Raw genomic sequence first — 21,025 nt, 5'->3', positions numbered from 1 at the left:
GATGGTTTCAGAAACGCATAAAAGCATTCTGTCATATATTTTCTTGTATTATGTAATAAAAAGCAGAATTATTTCAATGCTTCTGACTACTAGAATCCTTCCATTATTTCGAATAATTCAAACCTTAAAATCAAAATAAAGACTCATAAATATAAAGGCAGCACATTTGTGAACAGCGGCACATATTAATATGTTTGTAAACAAAAATAATGGATTCAAAATTCTTCTGCGTTCCCGGCGTTCGATAACAAAAATGCCTCGAAAATTTGATGCCATCTGACGATTCTACTGGCAGAAACATATCTGAAGCGAATAGTATAAGCAGTGAATCAAGAAATATCCAAAAGGAGACGCTTCGATGTCGTGTGATATTTTGACCCGTTGTTGTGGTGAATTTTGGATACACATAAGGGCATCTTATCTCACTTACTTAAGAGTGGCGCGAAATGATTGCGTTTAGAATTTTCGTTATTTTTTATGGTTTTTTTTATTCGCAATCGTTTTGATTCATTTCATTACAAAGAAAACAAGTGTGGTTACATTGTGGATGTGAAGAAACGTTGAAATATGTAGTAAAAATACACGTTTCACCCTGTTTTGCTTAAGATGGGTGTCTTACCCTATCCTCCCCTATATCCGCACCACCATACTCGATCATTTCGTTACATTCCGCATGGAATCTGGGACAGCCAAACACTACGTATTCCGGTGTTCCTCTACGTTGGCACACTCTGGGTACATCGGCGACCTTACATGAATTTGTGTAGGTACTGCTGCAGCAATCGTGACCCGAAAAAAATTGCGTCAGATAGAAGTTAACCTTGCCTTGTTTTCTATTTACCCAATTGGCGATATTGGGAACTATTTGATGGGTCCATCCAAACTGGACCACCATATCGAAGTATTGAGGTAGATACGCTGGTCAAAATACACCTGCCACTGCTGTTGGGTCCTGCACTCTTAGGTATTATTCTAGCGAGGGCTGCGGTGGATTGGGCCGCCTTACCGTAAGCGTAGTTCACATGGCTCACATTCTCACATTCACATTCCAAACGCCTCAGTGGCTAGCATTTCGACTTCCTCGCAACTTTCACCAGTCACTGTTAATACAATGTCGAAGCGAAGCCAGTAATTTCTATTCCCTTCGGGAGCTTAAGCGTCAACACTCCGTTGTACATCGCGTTCCATAGTGTAGAACCTTGTGGGACGCCTGCTGTAATTTTAGTCGTAATTTGCCTAGTTGCTGAGTCGTATATCGGAATTCTGTTTTGGAAATAACTCCAGGATTTTACATAGTTATATATTTTTTTAATCTTTATTATAGAGACTTTCAGCCGTAGGTTCACACAGATAGCCGGGCACACCCATTCTGTGCAAGGAATTGGCTCTCCAGCTGGGGCAGTGGAATGCGTTCTCCACGTCTATAGTTTTAATGGCGTAATACGGGTTCCCTCATCTTTTTTGTTTAATGGCTTTTTCGACTGTGTCGATCACTGAGACAATAGCGTCAAGTGTCGATCTCCCTTTCCGAAATCCGTACTGTCTGTTCGACAATCCTCGTTCACTCTCTGAGATTTTTAACAGCCTGTTAAAAATGTCTGGGAAGTGTCAGCCTGCCTGGGAAGTGCCCTTCGCTCATGTTCTGGAAAAAGTACGCTGACAATAATCTTAAGTTTTTCTGGGCACCTTTTCCTGTGGCTTCGTCGGGCCTCTGAGTTTCGCCATCGCGAACCAGTATGCATCTTCCCAATGGTTCGTGTCGACGTTTCTGCACAGCTTCTTGAAGCAATTCACTTCACTGAGCGTGCTTTCGCGTTTGAGTGTTGACCGTGCAGCGCGGAACACTTCTCAGCGCTCGTTCCTCTCCATGTCTGTCTTGGACCTATGTATGCTTCTTCTAGCACTGAGACAGCTTGAGCGAAGGGAGCGGATTACTCCACCAGTTTGCTGGACGGCGTCCATTTCTCGATTCATGTTTCCTTGGCAAAGGTAGGTCACATGCCCTGGTTGTTGTCTCTGTTAGATCATTCGCATTCATGTTAGCGGAACTGCTCTTTTCCCGGAAGGCTCCATTAAAAAGATCTTCATCGAAACTCGCTAATTTCCATTTACGTTCACCTCCTGGGTTGCTTGTTCTTACTACTGACGCATGTTTAACAATACTGAACCTAATCGTCTGGTGGTCTCCAATTCATGTCGGCTGCCAGTGACAGGTTACATAAGGTGAGGTCGATTATGGATTCTCGGCCATCTCTACAAAAGGTGATAGTTACTCCTTTGCTGAAAAGTTTTACGTTGAGCCTGGCGAAGGATTCAAGTAGGCTGAAGCCTCTTGCTTTCGTTAGTCTATTTCCCCATTCTACTTTCCGAGCATTGAAATCGTCCCTGATGACTATAGGACTTCGTGCTGTGAGTTCATTTGTAATTATGTCGAGCATTTCCTCAAATTGTTCTATTGTTCATCTTGGAGGAGCATAGCAGCTGCATATGAAGATCTTGTTGATGGGTGCGATTACGAAACCTTCTTTGTCACTGGATATCACTTCCTGTATAGGGAAATTTCCTGTGATTGTTATGACCGCCAATCCGACCTTGTCAACTAACCAATTGGGGGGAACTCGGTATGACTCCGAGATGATAGTAACGTCGCACTTAGTTTCTGCTACAGCTTGTCTTAATAGCTGTTGAGCTGTTTCACAGTGGTTGAGATTTATCTGGGTTACCTCCATCTTGGTTTTGATGCCAACGCCGCTTCAAAGACTGAGCAATTCGAGCCTCCCGTAACGTGGTCATTTCCGTTCTCGGTAGTGCAGAGCATGTATCTTGGTGGTTTATTGCATTCTCTGGCTAAGTGCCCGTTTTACCCACATCTTAAGCCGAGCTTCGACATACCTACGCTCTGGCAATTCCTGGATTGGTGACCTAAGTCCAGACACATAAAACACCTTACAACTTGGTGGGCAGGTCTCAGGGTATATACAGTCCAACCTACTTTAACCTTTCTTACCGTCAGGAGCTTGTTTGTGCTATTTCTTGATAACCGTATCGTTGCTCTCTGCGTGTTGCCATACGCTTTCCTCATCCGTATAGATATCAAAGCCTCCCCAATTAAAACTGTGTTCTCAATGCATCTTTCAGTCCATCCTCTGTTGCTATCTCGTCCATATTTCTGCATTCGACCACAACTTCCTGTGACAAAGCCCTCACGCGGATGCGATTTTTTGCCAATACCGGCAACCGCCGGGCTCAGACCGCGCGGAATCGACAACTATTATGGTGACTGTTATACGAATACTTTCCCGAAACATACAAATGGTGCAGCTCAACAACGGCAAACTGAATTCGACTAACTTTTCCGATATTTTTCCAACTTCCAGCTGCGTTCTGCGGGTCCACAAGGCTTGGTACACAAATTACGTAACGCTATAAATGCGGTTTTTGGACCACCTCTCCCCCTTGTAACTATAAGTAACGCAAGACAAGCTTCTTAAGTTACGCCCTCAAGTTACGTAACGCTAACATAATCTATACACAAAGTCATAGTCGTTTAAAATTTGTTACAGTATTTTATTTTTCTAAGTAATGAAAATATCAACGTAAAAAATCAGACATCTGCCCAGGTCGGAATCAAATGTTCATACGGAAGTTCCTTATATGTAAGTAGTGACTTCGGAAGAACTTTCGATCGCTTAGTAAGCGAACGCGCAACCAATGTGGCTACAAGAACCCTCTTGGGATTGGCGCTTTCAAATTATCTGACGTTATGCTGGGAGGAACATGGGCTGGTATAAATTGATGTTGATTTACACAAAAGTAACTACTCCTTGGTTGAATGCAGCAGTTCCTGTCGTTACATTTCTTTACTTGCAGAAGGTAGTGGGATGTTCTCGCTTGACGAGCAAACGACTCGGCTTAATAACGTACTAACTCCGTATCATTGATTTGGGAGTTTGCGGACTCAATATATTGTGCTTTGACGGAATATTCGTCGATCGCTAAGTTATTCCACACATCAGCTAACGATTCCCCCGCATGTTTCGTTTCCAGTTTCGGATCCCTTGTTTTGAGTTTTTCATCCAAGTGAGATTATGAGGAAGTGTTCAACGTGCTAACTCTCGGGAAAGAGGAGCCATCCTACGTTCAACTTGGTTGAAAGCACTGCGTCCTGGAGCATTTGTAGCAACGAATAAGGAATCAAGATTCAATTGATTGATATGTCAAATCGAGAATATCTATCATATTTTTCAAAGGAGGACTCTCGTCTCGTTCTCCATCCCCACTGATTATGATTACTGGCTTGATTATTCCTTGATACTACGAATCAAGCAGCTCGCACACCCTTTTTTTAAAATCGAGCCTATGAGAAAATGCGTTCGATGAACGAACTCCAACGTACATTTGACTACTGCATTCAAACTCTTCAGCATGACCAATGTACCCTAGTTTTATTTTTCATTCTGCGATGGCAGACGGAATTGACGAATTTATGTTGTATTTACAACCAGATGGCGCAGCGAGTAAAATGAGGATGTTTTGTTTTATTGGTATGAGATTTGTTCAAATTTTCTAGAAAAATCAGAATTTATCTTCAAATTTCACGGTTTCATGTATTCCTTCTGCACTAAAAAGGTTAGAAAATCGCAATTTTACAATGTGATATGCATATTTTAAAAAATGGCTTGGTATAAGTATCATAACTTTATTATTTTTCAACTAAGTAAATGATGAGTAGCATGTGTTGCGCTAAAAATACTGCAAATCCTTCTCGTATCGGCCTCTATATAATCAATTATATCAGCCAATTTGATATGATATCGATTTCATCGCAATTATCCATAGTATCAATAACCGGTATGCATTATCAAACTTAAAATTTTCGAAGATTATCTATGACTTTGGTCAAATCGTGTGTTGCAACCATCGTAAATATACAAAACTCCAACTTTCTTACCATATACTAACGACATTCAATTGCTGAAATGAATCTAAATTGAAATAAAATCACAACCGAATCTTGCTTTTGAGTGAGTAAAATTAACAAACACCCTCACTTTTGTGGTTCTGAGCTCTAATGTAGATGTCGCATGAGCTGATTCAGCTTTGCGTAAATTCGTCAATAAGCTTATGATTAGCAGCCATGATCCGGTAGATCAACGCGAGTATCCGAGATGCTTTAATCGGTGCCTGCTTACTGGCTGCTGTTAGGCCAAATACAACACGTGCTTTATCATCTTGCCTCAAGAAACATCTCTTTTGGTCCCAGAATCGAAGCTAGCTGCTCAAGAATATAAGGGCGCGTAAATTTATTTAGGGGTAAAAATGGAATTTCGTTACGTAACGATCAGTAACATAATGTTCAGTGCCAGGAATTGCTAATCACAAGTGTTGAATGACTATTTCAAAGGCTAGTTCTTGAAGAACAATGAACTTGAATGGTACGAAAAAAGTAATTTTTGGTATCAAGTATCTCGATGGGACGTGAAATTTTCTGGATTGGCTACACCTTTCTTAAAACAAAGTCGTATTATTAAAAAAAAAGCATAATAAGCATTAATGAAAATTCATACAATTCTAATATTTCTGTAATTTCCACTCATTCAGACTTGGATTGGCATCGCAATTTACAGTGCCGACAGCAGTCGCAGCACCGGAACGAACGCATCGACAGATGCCACGAAGATACGATTCTGGACGTCGCTTCGAGTCATCTCGTGGAAGTGACACAGGTACTAGCACAAGAGAGTCGGAATGTAGCGAAGAGCAACAGCACTCACCGACTAGTCCAATATCCCCGATATCGAATCAATCCAAGCTCTACGATTCATTGGCCGCTGAACTGAGAGAGAAACTGAGCGGAGGTGTTCCCCTGCTATTGCCGACCAAGGACCTCGACAAAACGAATATCGGTGACTCCAAAAGGTATCATATGATTAATATTGATGATTTGTTCAAACATTGTAAAAATTTTATCGTAGGTGCCGAAATCCTTACATTGTCGGTTCACACACATCTGGCGGAAACAAGCATGGTGTATCGTCCCGTGGTTCTTCGGGAATAGGATCCGATCTGGCTCCAAGCCCCGAAAGACAAGATGCTCACAGTTCTAGTGGTATCTACTATTCATAATTTGATAAAATCAACTGGACTTTGTTTCTTCTCATATTTTCCATACTTTTTTTCATTCACAGATGAGGAATGGGTGAATGACCAGGAGACTGCTTTCGCAATCTCATCGCATCAACATACAAATCGACACAACGAACAATATGCTGAAGAGCCACTCAATGGTACCAGTAGATACTGTGAACCACACTCATCGTACATATACCCGAATCCGAGACTGGAACATCACAGTAATTTCCAGCGAACATACAATCAGGAAGAGGACCACAGTTTGCGTGGTTCGATGAATTCGCGGGAGGAAGAAAAAGTGAAACCTATAATTATGAAGCCACCTCCACTGCAGAGTAGATTCCAGGATGCGTTCAGAAACGATGACTACATCGTAGAAGATCGCAAGAACAAAATTACGATCGACGAGAAGCGTTACGATCGAGAGGATATCTGCAGAAGAAGTAATCATTTCGACAGATATAATGAAAATGATCGGGAAGAACCTTTTTCATACACGAAGCCAACGATGGCTGGAAGGCATCACGATGGACATGAACATGAAAAAGGTTACTATCGGGAAAATTTGACTGATCGTCAAAAATATCGTGAGATCATTTCCGAATCTTCAAAATACTGCGAAGAACCAATCAGAAAGGTTGGTTATAAGGATGATTATAGAGAGTATTCACCAGAAAGAACACGGATGAATAAATATTCACCACCATATGACGATCACCGAGATTTCAAGATTGAACGTGATTTTCGGGACCGTTCCAAGTCGTCGTCCAATAAAGAACGACGTTATATTAGTGATGAAAGTCCGGAAGAACGATTCAAAGGTGGGTATAGCGAACGCAAACCATATAAAGACAATGAGCCTATCCCGAATAGAGAATCGAAGGAAAATAATAATAAAACGCCACTCACGCGCTACAAATCTGATGAAACGGAAAATAATCGAAAATATGACGATCAATGGAAACGGGAGCATGCCTACCACGAAGATCGTGCTTCCATCGCAAATTATCCGAACATGGCGCCTCGCTATCGGGAGGATATGAGAAAATCTCCAGTTATGAAAAAAGCTGATGGTCGCAGTAAAACGGTAGAGATTAAAACGAATTCCCCAGAATCAACGATTCGGAGAATTTCGCCGAAAGATAGGTTTCAAACGGCCAAGGAGAAGTTTCAACAAATGGAACGTGAGCGCCATGAACAGGACCGTGCCGAAAGAGAGCGCCAAGAACGCGAGCAAGTCATACATGCCAAACGTGTGATGGAAGCTCCACGGAGAAGTTCCATTGAGCCGATCGTTGTGAGCTCTCACGAAAGCGCTGACTGCAGCTCAGATGAAGATATTCCTCCAAGAGGAGCGCCACGTTCTTCGAACAACGGAGGCTATCGTGAGCAGATTCCGAACGAGAGATACACGGGACTTGAGCGTGAATCTCGTATGGTACCGGCGAAGAGTCTCAGTAATTTGAATAGGGGTTATCGTCATAGCTATGCCGAGCCACGCGCACCACCAGTTTCACGAAGCAGTGGCCGAGTTGGTTTGGCAGCCGTTAATCCCTATTAAAATAATGGCCTTATCTTGTGTATAAATTATGTGTTTGCTTATGGATTGCGATTGTACAATAATTGTAATGTTATGCATACGTGAGCAATGTGCTTAAAAAGGGGGTTTGAAATATACTCGTACAGCAGAAAACGAATAGTTTATTTATAGTTTAGGTTCAGTTAGCTTAAAGAGTACCGTTTGAAGTGCCTTATAGATATAATCTGCATGCAATATATTGTAAATCCGTAACCATATATGATGAAAATAAAGCATTTAAGAAAACTAGAAACGAATAGCTTCAACCATAACTCTCAAAACGATAATTAATGAAGCTTGATTGATTTTGATCCGGAATCACAAAACCAGAAAAAAATGTTGCAGATAATGTATTGTTCTTTTCGGAAAAAATATCGAAAAAAGTAGTTTTGATTAAATTTCGTACTTTTCTTTGGATAGCCCCTATAAAAGATTGGACTCTCTGTTGGTAACTTCAGCGACCATCTTTTTCCACGATCTCTTCGTGTCTGCAGCATCCCAAGTCACTCTGGCACCCTTCTTCAATTTCCGTTTAATAATTGTCCAATATTTTTCGATTGGACGGAATTGGGTGCAATTGTGAGGATTTAGGGTTTTTTCAATGTAATCGACCGCATTGTCACGGTTCCACTGAAGCACCTCTCGACTGTAGTGGTAACTCACCAAATCTGATAAAAACTTCACCGAACCTTTGAGAGCCTTAATAAACGGAAGGAAACGTTCCTGTAGGCACCCTACCCTATACATGTTGAGCCCATTGTCTTGTTTGTGATGAGAACTTTGGTTTTCTGTTCACAGCAGCAAATTCCTCGCCAAATCATGAACTTCCTGACAAATTAATCAGCGCAAAATTTACTGGGGGCAATTCCTCTGGCCTTATAGCCCGGCCCGGGAGCTGTCCACAATCCATCTCCACGTTCGTTTCGTCTTGCATCAGCATGCATCATTCGCACTTCGTCAAAACCTTGTACAATTTTCGAGCGCCAAGTACAAATCTTTTGGCCAAAAGATTTTGCTTCAGTGTCCTGTTAGGTTGGTTGCAGGTAGGGAATTTCGTTAATATTTTTGCATATGGATTCTCCTCTTATTGTAGTCCGAGGATCCTGGGTTTCTCTTGTTTGTTCTCGATACCTTCAACCTTAGCTTCCGATAGTAAGTTCCACTACGATGTGCACTCTGTTCCATCCGAACAACAGTTATACGTTCATGGCCACGTTTCACCACATCATACACGATAATTCAGTACACGTATTCAGTCGGAAATGACTTTTGGCTTCTTCACGCAGTTTCTTCGCCAAAACGACTAAACAGTCAGTCGGGCGTTTAGTCGTTATCTCTCTCTACCGACTCGACCATATCATTTCATTCTTCCCAGTCAAATTGTCTTCATTGCATTTTGAAGTGACTTCCCTCAAAATGAATGAGTTCCGCTCTCTCCCATGTATCACGTATGCATGCATCGATGCTTGAGTTCAACGTGTTTGACATACGCTACAGGTGAGCTAGATTTTTTTTTGTATCGTACACGAAAATTACTCACACGTATAAAATAGCGTGCAGTGTGTGTGCGCTATTTTGCTCGCTATTTACTAATACTAACGCGAGGACCACTATAGCATACTTGATAAATGTCTGAGTTCGTTGGTTTGCGTTCACGACGGGTAGACAATAAACTGTTCATTGATGGAGTAACTACTTTTTTGCATCAGAAATCAAGTTTTCGTTCCTCTTTATATGGACGTAAAATAAGATTGCGTACGCGGGTATAAAATTAGTGTCAGGGGGAAACGGAAGTGTGGATTGAAGTCAGTTGGATGAAGAGGCAGATTTGTATTCATTAGTCGCGTTAGTCAAAATATCCACTGACTGGACCAGTTCACCAGTCATCCTCGTTAGTCAACACTAGTTAATTCGTTTTCTAGTCAAGTCACTTTTTGTTCGCGGCGAAGCCGAAGCAGTTCTAGTCGAAGCGAAGCTACTGAGAGTAGAGTCGGTCTTCATTTTTCACCTTCGAAGATTTCGGGTTCTGTCCAACATAACTTTTTCCAAACAATTTGCTGTCAAAAGATTTCAGATACGCCTACTACGACCGCTATTATAGAATGAACAGTGATTCTGGATTCTGACTGAATAAACCTTAGTTATACAGCCACAGGCGATGTTGGCGTTCTACTATCCCATTCGCTTGCGGATGATAAGCTATTGTGCGAATGTGATTTGAGCCCAAAATATATGTCAACACTCTCAATAATTCGGAGTCGATTTGACGTTCTTGATATGTGGCTATGCCCAACAAACAATCATTTGCTATTATTAAACTAATCAATTGAATAATGGTCGAACAATTACTATTGTGTGCTTAATAAGACGATATGTTGGACTATATGTTGTATTAAAGCTTATTCAGACCAAATTGAAGCTTTTGTTTAACCATTTATATTTAGCTGGATAATACGCCAGTGAAAAGTTTTGAGGGTGCTTTGTTTGTTAAACAACTCATGAAAAAGCTGAACAGTCGCAATTTAAGCCTGAAATATATCTTTTATTCGACTATTTACACTCTGTCCTACCGACACGAACCGATCATTAGCTGTAATAAAATTAATCATTCTAATAATGGTCGAACAATAGACCCATTCCAGTGTGACGTGACAACGTTTTGACTCACTAAAAACAGGTTTGTTCGCGTTTTCATATATAAATCACACGATATAGTAGACGGCGTTATAGTGAAATTGAAGAAAAATTCTATAATATAATAATAATAATAAGTCTTAGTCTTGGACATCGCATAGAAACTAATTCTTGATCGAAACATATTTTTTGTGATGTTAAAGTCAAATTTTTCGAAAACTTCGTTAAATAAACGGCAACATTTATCCAGAGGGTTGTTCTTTTCCTATTGAGTCCGGTAAGCTCGTAGTCGGAGAAATTCAACACGTCGGATCGGTCTCAATGGTGCGTGAAATCGATTTTTTCGTAGTAGTTCGGCACAGTCGATGTTGTTGGAAACGTCGTCAAAATTTAACAGTCGCTGAAGCATTATTGTCCTATTTTCTAGTGTTGGCAGATGAAGGAGTCTGCAGCGATCTTCGTAGGCAAGCAAGTGTAGAGGATCGGACACTTTTTGCACGCTTTCGATTCTCCGGATGTGAACGTCATGGAACGGCGCTCATACTGGAACAACATACTCTAGTATATTGCGGATTATAGAACAGTACAAGGTTTTCAGGCAGTACACGTCTTCGAAAGATAGGGTGTTCCTACGAATGAAACCCAACATTGAGAAAATCTTGGTGGTGATTAATGCTACGTGTTCCGCTAACCTCAGTTTGTGATCCAGATATACACCGAGATCTTTTATTACGGTGACTCGTTCGATGTTGGAGGATGACATTTTGTAGCCGAAAGCAGTTGGTGAACGAGACCTGGAGAACCTGGAGACCTGGAACCTTGAGACCTAGAGAATGTTTGTCTAACTGCAAACCCGTCGCATTGTACTTCCGTACATCAACTTCCATGCCGTTTATATCACACCATTCAGTAACATTTTCGATGAAACAAAAAAAAACAATCTTTCTTATATCCATAGATACAGGTAAACATAGTTCGACAATGTTGTAGTTCCAGTTATTTAAAACATCTTTGTAGAACAAAGCTTTTTTCTATCTCTTGAATTAAACGATATAGTGCCTTTTTCCTAATTTGCGTTTGGGTCATCATTAAAAAAAACTGTTTTTTTTGCTCTAACTTTTATATTACAAATTCTACATACAAACTTCGAAAGATATTTAGAACATACTGATACAAACATTTTGCGATGCAGAAGTTGTCAATATCTCACTCGAAGTTATTGATATTTCTTCGCAAAAAATACGCTCTCTGCAATTGCTTGCCATTCTTCCTGGGGCAAACATAAAAAATGTTTGTTGACTGAATTTGAAAGAACAAATTTCAGTCTATATAATATGTGATTTTCAAAGATATGTTATTTTTTGTATTTGAGTAAATTAAAATTGAAATCATGAGTTTTTTGGTGAAAACCCATCAATAACTTTGAGCAGGATTCAAAAGTCAAATTCTGCATCGCAACATGTTGGTATTGATAAGCTCTAAAATTCGTACGAAGACAATTTTAATGTAGAATTTTAAATATAAAAGTTAGAGTGAATTGACCTTTTTTTCATGGTTACCCTTATGCAACTTAGTTAAAAAACAACTTTGTGTGGACATATTTATTCTTTAGACAAAAACTGTCTTCGATAAAGTTGTTACATTGATAGAGCGCTCATTTTTATGTTATCAAGAATAGGGTGACCAAAATTGTCGATGAAATAAAAAATCTAACTTTCTTGTCTTTATAGATAGAGATATTGTAGCCCTAATTATTTTAATTAACTTTGTAGAACAAAGCTTTTTTGCTATCTTTGAATATAATCGATTTAGCGCTTTTTTCCTAAGTTGCATTAGGGTGACTATGAAAAAGCGGTTTTTTTTGCTCTGACTTTTATATTTCGAAAAATAACATAGTTTTAAAAATCACACATTATGTAGAGTTAACTCTGTTCTTTCAAATGCCGCCAATTAACTTTGTTTATGTTTGCCCCAAATAGAACGACAAACAAATGAAGAGAGCGCGTTTTTTGGGAAGAAATATCAATAACTTTGAGTGAAGTTGATATATTGAAAACTTCTGCATCGCAAAATGTTTGTATCAATATGTTCTAAAAGTCTATAACATTGTCGAACTATATTTACCTCTATCTATAGAGATAAGAAAGTTAGTTTTTTTTATTTCATCGAAAATGTTGGTCACCCTATTTTGCATTTGCATAGATACAGTCAATCTCAAAATTGAGTACACACATTGTGCTGCTTTGTTATTTTTGAGTTTTTCGGGGTTAAAAAATAAATAATTAAATGGTCTCATTTCTACTTCATGTTTGATATACAAACTAAAAAACCCCAATTAAGACGTATACTCAATTTGGGGATTTACTGTATATGCCAACTCTACCATTCTCGTGGGATTTCATGCTATTTCCGGCCTTTCAAATCCGTTTTCAGCGAACCGGAAGTCACCATCCTCGCTTCCAAAATTTCATTGTAATACAATATTCGACCTCCACTGGCAAGACATTTGTACCCAATATCCATATCGCATGGGTTTTGCATTTTTATGGTCATTAAATACTATTATCAGCAAACCGGAAGTCGAAACAAGATTATATTCTATATTCTGGTATTCACGTTCATCTATTGTTGACAAAACATAGTAGAAAGTTCATTTGTATGTTTTGAAACGGAATTGAAATTTATTAAAATAATCATTAATGTTGAACAGTCGGAAACAGCAAAAAGTCAGGTGTTGTCATTCCACAGAAGTATTTGACTGACAACAAGCCAATCTAAGACGTCGTGCACAAATTACGTAACGCTAAAAATGAGGTTTTTGGACCCCCTCCTCTCCTATGTAACTAAAAGTAACGCTTGACGAACCCCCCTCCCCCTTATGTTACGTAAAGCAAATCTGTACACAAATTCAAAGTCGTTTGAATTTTTTTTACCTTTTTTCAAGTAATGAGAATATCAACATATAAAAATCAGATATCTTCACAAGTCGGAATCAAATGTTCAAACGGAAGTTCTTTATATGCAAGTAGTGACTTCAGCAGAACTGTCGTTGGTGCTTTAAAACCAAATGGCGTTTAGCTGAGAAAAGCATGGACTAGTATAAATTAATGCTGATTTACACAAAAGTAAATACTCTTTCGTTCAATGCAGCAGCTCCTGTCGTTACATTTCACTACTTGCAAAACGTATTCACGTGAAGAGCAAACCACTAGGCTTAATATCGTACTAATTCCGCTTCGTCGATTTGGGAGTTTGCGGACTTAATGTATTCTGCTTTGACGGGATATCCATCGATCGCTAGGTTATTCCACAATTCAGCTATCGATTCCCCTGCATACTAAAAATGTTTTGTTTCCAATCCAAGGTTCTTTGCTTTGAGTTTTTCATCCAAGTGAGATCTTTTATGATCACGAAAAAGTATTTAACCTACCGGGAATGTGGGACAATCCGACTTTCAATTCTAAAAGTCTATAACATTGTCGAACGTGCTGGAGAATTGGTAGCAACTAATGATGCATCAAGATTCTATTGATAGATCGAAAATATCTATGACCTGTTTGAAACAAGGGTTCTCGTCTGGTTCTCCATCCACATTAATTATGGCTACTGGCTTGATTATTCTTTGGCAACGAATAATCTCGAATTCAGGCAGCTCGCACACACTTTGAAAATCGAGCCCATGAGAAAATGCGTTCGAAGAAAAGTCCCTTCTTGAACAAACTGCTATGTTATAGGAACACTGCATAGAACAACTTCAGCATAATCGAGGTGCCTTAGCTTTATTTAGCCATGACAAAATCATGATTCGGTAGATTAACACGTTCGTCGCCCAAAGCGGCTTTTTTGAGTTTGTTGCGGATAAATTATTAAATGAAGATCAAACTTAGTTTGTAGAAAACTTTTACATGATCTAGCAATATTTTATTCAATTTGAAGATGAATTGACAACAATAACACATTCCAAAGTCATATTATACAAGTTTCGCAAAAAGCTGCAGTAAGAAACATCCGCATTAAAAATTAATAAAAAGCATAGTATAAACATTATAATGGTAGGGTTATAATTTTATTATTTTTCTACATATCCTATAGTTACACTTAGGTGCCTATTCCACGGAATTCCTTTTAAAAATCTTATTCAATTTGAACAAGGAAAGTGTCACCCATATCTGGGTGACAGGGCGATGAAGGTGTTAACACGATATTCGAGATACATTAAGGCAATATTCTAGTCATATTTTTCATATTTTTAAAATTTTATTATTTTTAAAAAATCGGGAATCAGGAGAAAAAACGTTGATAACAGCATTATTTTCTTCTAAAGGACGCCATTTTGTCAAAAAACATGTGAATCTTTACAGAATCAGAATCAGTTCGATTTTTTAGTTTCAGATAACCAGAAGGGCTGGAATCGTGTAACCCATGGCACAACTTTTTTCAACCCCCTCACTTCTTCAGCTTTTAACTATTCAAATCATGAATAGTTTTTTCCGTTCAATTTTTGTTTTATTGTCAGAAGATAGATAAAGAAATAATGATATAATAGATAGTTAAAATATTCTTTGTTTTATTTTTTCGGAGCTCGAAAAAAACGTCCGAAATTCGTGCCACCTTAAGCGGTGTCTGCTTGCTGTCCATTACAATACGTGCCTTATCATCTTGGCTCAAGAAACACATCTCTTTCGGTCGCAGAATCGAAGTTAGAGGCGCGTGAATTTATCCAGGAATAAAAATGGAATTTTATTACGTAACGATGACGGCTACCCACCACCCCTCCCTCCTATGACACATTAAGTAACGAAACCTCGACCCCCCTCCCCCCCTACTTGCGTTACGTAATTTGTGCACGACGCCTAACTAGAAAATATCCTCCAACTGATGATTCTTGTAAGAAATTTTCTCAATTTTACTATAACATCGTTTAATTTTGCGTGATTTATAAATGAAAATGTGAAAAAAGTGTTTGTATAGCCAAAATGTTGTCACGTCAATCTAGAATGGATCGTGTACTTTTCGTAACGTGACAACAACTTCTTGATACTTCTCTATTAGTGGACCGATTTTAACCAAATATTGTATTTCCCCCCAAAACCCAAGCATGAAAATGTTTGTGCCTAGGTTATATTTGCACATATGCGAAATTCTAAGAAATTATTTCCTGAACCGATACCCGATCTACAAAACATCCTTGAGGCAGAGATCGATGAAGATCACATAATGTACGACGATGTGTGAACGCTGAAGCAGTAACTCGCCACATCACAAATCCGAAGTGCTGGTGGTAGTGAGAATCATGCCCAACAACGTTTGATTCATTATTCAGATTTCAAAAATTTCGCCTTAAATTTGATACATCCATATTCATGCTCGAAGGTCTTCGTAAACTAAATGATTGCGTGTCCGCTACTAAGCGAATGATCCTGAGATTAAAGCTCTGGGCCCGCATTCGGCCATCATTGTGTGTTATTTTAGCTACTACGCCCATGCAATAATCATCAAGTGACGGTCATCCAGCCTCTCTCCGTTCTCCGTTCACCCCTGCTCTGCTGTTCACAGCAAGAAACATCGGTAACTGGTGTTATTAATTACGCAACAATGGAAGGCTCATATCCACTGTTCCGCTATGTAGGGTCCAAATGTGAGCAGTGGAACAATAGAAATATTCTTACGCCGAAATGGCGACATTATGTAATTTATCATATGTACACGAATAAATCTGGCTATATTGCAGCTGAAGTGGTAATGAGCCTTAAAAAATAAAACACATGGGATGATAAGAAAAAATATTCCCTTAATATTAAGTACACAAAATCGCACGAGGATCTCATAATGCGGAAATGCGGAAAATAGAACAGTTGTATTATATACACCCAGGTTTTTTACGAGGGGGATACGTACCTCGTAAAGAAACCGCGTAAAAAAACCGCGTTAATTGGAAAATCCGCATAAAGAAAACCATGTCACCTAATGATAGATATCAAATGGGACTATCCATACGTAAAACGGAAGTAAAAAGTTGATTGTTGCTCGCTTCCGGAAATACGTAGTTTTTTCCTGCGATTTCGTTGGTTACTGGTAGCTATAGTTCGGTTTTCCTCACGAATGAGGTCATGCTGTTGCTAGAAGATTCTTTTGTGATTTGTACACTCTACTGCCGATGCACGTACAGTACCACTGTTGGACCGTCCAGAGTTGAGTAGACAGGCAGAAACATTAACGAATCGCTGCCCGTAAAAACCCCGCCCGGTGAGCTTCCCGTTACCCAACACCTAAAACCCACGAAAGTATCGTGATAATGTGCGGCACTATTTTCCTTCATAAGCGCTAAGCTCCGTTACAAGCACTAGTTACCGTAATATGCTCTGAGGGAGTATAAGAGAGAAATGTGAGCTGAGGGAGAGATGTGATATTGCACTGGTATTTTTTACCGCGTTAATAGGAAAATCCGCGTACGAAAACCGCGTTAATTGGAAAATCCGCGTAAAGAAAACCATGTCACCTAATGATAGATATCAAATGGGACTATCCATACGTGAAACGGAAGTAAAAAGTTGAGTGTTGCTCGCTTCCGGAAACACGTAGTTTTTTCCTACAATTTCGTTGGTTACTGGTAGCTATAGTTCGGTTTTCCTCACGAATGAGGTCATGCTGTTGCTAGAAGATTCCCTTGTGATTTGTACACTCTACTGCCGATGCACGTGCAGTACTTCTGTTGGATCGTCCAGAGCTAAGTAGACAGGGAAAGACATTCACGAATCGCTGCCCGTAAAAACCTCGTTCCGTTGTACCGCCCGGTGAGTTCCCTTTTACCCAACACCTAAAATCCACGTAAGAATCGTCATAAGGTACGGCACTTATTTCCTTCATAAGCGCTAAGTTCCGTTACAAGCACTTATTACCGTAATATGCTCTGAGGTAGTATAAGAGAGAAAAGTGAGCTGAGGGAGAGATGTGATATTGCACGGGTACCGCATAAAAAAAACGCGTTAATTGGAAAATCCGAGTAAAAAAACCGCGTAAAAAAACCTGGGTGTATTGTATAATTTGACTTTAATACATGTTTGTGACGTGTAGAGGGAAAATAATTGGTTTGAACGATATTTTTAATTAATCTATTGAAAACACAAAAACGATGCATTCAAATTGTGTCATACTGCGCATGCCTCTCGACCAAGAAAATATATTGCGAGTCCATCGTACCGCTTCCACAGAAAAAAAAATCAATGACGATGACAATCGAATGCCTGAAAATTGTTTCCCAGCAGTAGAAAATAAGTTGTCCAAGTGTTCAAAGCATCTGAAGGGAATTTTAGTTTTGATCGAATCTTCCCACACAAAATACCAGTTCTATTTCAACAATGGCTGAAGGAACGTACGAATACGAGTGCATGCGTGCGGAATTATTGGGCGTAGAGAAGCCCAGTCGTGAAGATTTTGAGCAAAAGATGAGGCTCCAAGAGGAAGCTGGACAGGAGGAACTAATATCCGAACAGATGCGGGTAAATATGAATCCCACTTTTGTTGGTGATAATTATCTGTTTCTAGTCCTATATAGCTGTTCTAATTAGAAAAAAAAAACAGCTAGACTAGAAGAAAAGTGTGTACATAAAACATTTTTCTCTTATGTATCAGGAAGTTGATCTACAGGATGAGCAGATGCAAGGTGCATCCGGCAAAATGGATGAGCTGAACAATATTCTTTCAATCACTCAACAGCGAATAAACAAGTTTAAGGTGATTGTTGGGAAAAATAACAATTTTACATTATCCATAATTCCACAACGATGTCGTTACAGGTTGCTTGTGGCAGCTTAACCAGTTTGTTGAGATTTCGCCCATCTACGCCTAACGAAGGTGCAACATCAAATCAGGCGTCAAACGAAAGCTCTTCGAACACAATTGATGATGCCTTAGACACTCTGGACTCAATGAAAGAGGTTCAAAATGCATCTGAAGCAAAAATAGCAAAGTCAGCAGCAAATGATTTGGGCCAGAAAATGACATCACAACTAGACAAGCTTGATTCATTAATTTACAGAGCAGATAACGCTGCTTATTCCATGAACCATCAAACTAAACAAATGAAACAGATAACGAAGTAAACTAGGAGTGCAGATAACCTAAAAAAGATATAAATAAACAAGAATCAGTAGAATTCTACTATTCAAATGCTTTAAATTTTGTGAGTATCAAACGATAAGTTAACAGCTATATCGTTGAAATATCTGCTTTCTCTGGATTAATTGCAGCGTTAAACGAAGTGTTAATGTACAATTATTTATAATGTAATTGCTGTCTTCCATGCTGTTGGATGTATTATTTGAGCATAATCAATTTTAACTTTAATATATTTATTGCGTGATTTGTCGCTGTTACCAAAACGAAGACGCCAACGAAGTGATAAAACACCGAAGAAGTATGTGATATTAGTTGCACCACTTGTACAGATATGAGAGACAATTGTAACAGACTTTTCCATTTTTATGTACTCGTAGAAAGATCATACAAATATTGTAACAAGTTGTTATTGTTGTCTTTACCAATTCCAAACTATCGCTTTGCAACTATACCCAATGTGAATTATCTCTAGTTATACAAAACAAGCAATAAACAGTTAACCAATGAATTTTATTATGTGTGTATTCCGATGACAAAAGAGAACGTTATAGGGTCCAATAATGGCTATCGCATAAATGATCTCCATCGGCTTTTCATTGGTGCAGTCGACGTGGCTTTAATTGTTTAGTCGGTCGTCAATTTTCACTCCAGGTACTTTAAGATGTGCTTTAAGGTTACGAAAATTTCTCGGATATGATTTCTGCTTGCTGCACCGCTTTGTATTTACTCATCACCAGCCCTTCCGTATTGTTGTCTTTGTGTGTTTCCGTCGACAGTCTCAATCTTTTCTTCTGCCTCTATGAAAACGAAGTCATCCGCAAAATCAACGGTCCCTTTGTCTTTGGCAATTTCAGCATTAGCACATCGTCGTACATTATGTTCCAAAGCGTGGGCCTGCTGGAGCTCATGGCGTCGTTGAGACTCTGCCTGCCGTCATCGCCGTCGTCGAAGAACTAATCACCAAAGTCGCTACCCTAGAAAAGTCGAACTTTTTCCTTCCATCGGGTCATACGGGCAGCTTTCCGTCGGAATCATTCGAGGGGACGGTCGCTGGGAGACTACGTCTTCTTCACCTCCGTTGGGCTCCATGCCCTCTCAGTCCACCCAGGGTGCTCCATCGAGTCTGGACTCAGTCAATAGTTTGATTCGATCAATTCGATCAACCAACCACCACGTTATCAACCACCAGTGAGGTCCAACAGACACCAAATCAAAAAACCTGGCTCTGTAGTGAAATGTCAATGGTCTGTATAACAACCTTGGAAAGCTGGAAATCCTAGACCGGGAACTATGTCCTTTAGTCATCGCTCTTCAAGAAATTAACCTAGTGTTTACAACGAACGCTCAGAAGAGCACTCGGCGGTAAGATCACTAGTACACACAGCTGGACTCCGTACTGCAACATTTGAGAGCTTGGAGGATCCTGAAATCGTTCTGGGGAACTTCAACGCCCACCGCCACAACTGGGGGATGCAAGCAACGAACGTTGGAGGGAATACCATCGCTGATTTATTCGAATCGCTGGAGCTCTCGGTCTGAATGACGGTACAGACACATTCTGTCGAAGTCGTAGCAGTTCAACCATTGACATTTCCGCAGCCAACATTGATTTGGTAGGTAAACTGAGGTAGAGCAAAGCAGACGACTTACATGGAAGTGACCATTATTCGATTTCGATCATTCTCAACCCCTCTGAAGACCAAAGTGGATCTTCGACAAAGCTGACTGGGATTACTACAGAGCTTCCTCCAGCGCCCTGATCACCCGAGACAACCCGAGCACCATGCAGAAGCTTAACGAAATCATCCACGAGGTAGCAGAATACGCCATCTCTAAAACAAAGTGGTCTGAGGACATCAAAAAGAAATCAAGAAACGAAGGAAGTTACTCGATCCGGCTATAGTGATCCAGTCAAGACCACGAACATGCTAGGGAAATACTTCGCTGAACAGTCCTTAATTCCGGGATACGATTCTGAGTTCATCCGACGGCAAAAAGCGGACACGAACTCAGTCAATCGATTCGTTGTTCCGAACGACCAGGCTGGAAAACCGTTCAACAAACACTTCTCCGTCGAAGAACTCATCGCCGCGCTGCGCTCCACCAAAGGGTTCACTGGTTCTGACTGCCTCGGTTATTAGACGATCAAGCAGCTGTCCTCATGAGATCAAACCACTCTCCTCGACATCTTTAAAGGATCTGTAGTTGAAGCACGACTTCCCAGCGGAATGTTGACATGATATTGTAATCTCCATCCCCAAAATCGGCAAGAACAGCTTCATGAGAGGATACCGGCCAATATCCTTGACCTCCTGTACGTCCAAGAACCTAGGGAGGATGACGAACCGACGGCTCGTCACCTACTTGACCAAAAACAGGAAGTTTGACAGCCGATAATTTGCCTTTCGACCGGGGATTGGCACAAACACGTATTTCGCATTCTTTGGAGAGGTGGTAGCTGATGCCGGGAAGAATCGACAGCATCTCGAGATGGTAGTCCTGGATCTGGAGAAGGCGTACTACCGAATCTGCAATCTGCTGCACTTTGCGAAAAACAAACCG

At 39.9% G+C, this 21,025-nt stretch overlaps 2 protein-coding genes across 5 annotated transcripts in view; both read left to right on the top strand.

Moving 5' to 3' along the window:
* LOC129778937 (zinc finger CCCH domain-containing protein 13) overlaps positions 1-7,964 on the top strand; it is a 65,616-nt gene extending 57,652 nt beyond the window's left edge. For all 4 annotated transcript variants that reach the window (XM_055786125.1, XM_055786126.1, XM_055786123.1 and 1 more), the window contains 3 exons: positions 5,602-5,919; positions 5,976-6,109; positions 6,189-7,964. In XM_055786125.1, the coding sequence (XP_055642100.1) occupies positions 5,602-5,919; positions 5,976-6,109; positions 6,189-7,693 (1,957 nt within the window). In that variant the 3' untranslated portion in view covers positions 7,694-7,964. The remainder of the gene's footprint in view (positions 1-5,601; positions 5,920-5,975; positions 6,110-6,188) is intronic.
* A 9,547-nt stretch (positions 7,965-17,511) lies between these two features.
* LOC129777818 (uncharacterized) lies at positions 17,512-18,971 on the top strand. The gene is made up of 3 exons (XM_055784332.1): positions 17,512-17,844; positions 17,978-18,079; positions 18,142-18,971. The coding sequence occupies exons 1-3, from the start codon at positions 17,704-17,706 to the stop codon at positions 18,445-18,447; spliced, it is 549 nt and encodes a 182-aa protein (XP_055640307.1). The 5' UTR covers positions 17,512-17,703; the 3' UTR covers positions 18,448-18,971.
* The last annotated feature ends 2,054 nt before the right edge of the window (positions 18,972-21,025 follow it).

The sequence above is a fragment of the Toxorhynchites rutilus genome, chromosome 3 (genome assembly GCF_029784135.1).
Source record: "Toxorhynchites rutilus septentrionalis strain SRP chromosome 3, ASM2978413v1, whole genome shotgun sequence".
In the NCBI taxonomy this organism is placed as follows: Eukaryota; Metazoa; Arthropoda; class Insecta; order Diptera; family Culicidae; genus Toxorhynchites; species Toxorhynchites rutilus.
Note: the sequence above shows the minus strand (reverse complement) of the source record. Positions and strands in the feature narration are given on the sequence as shown.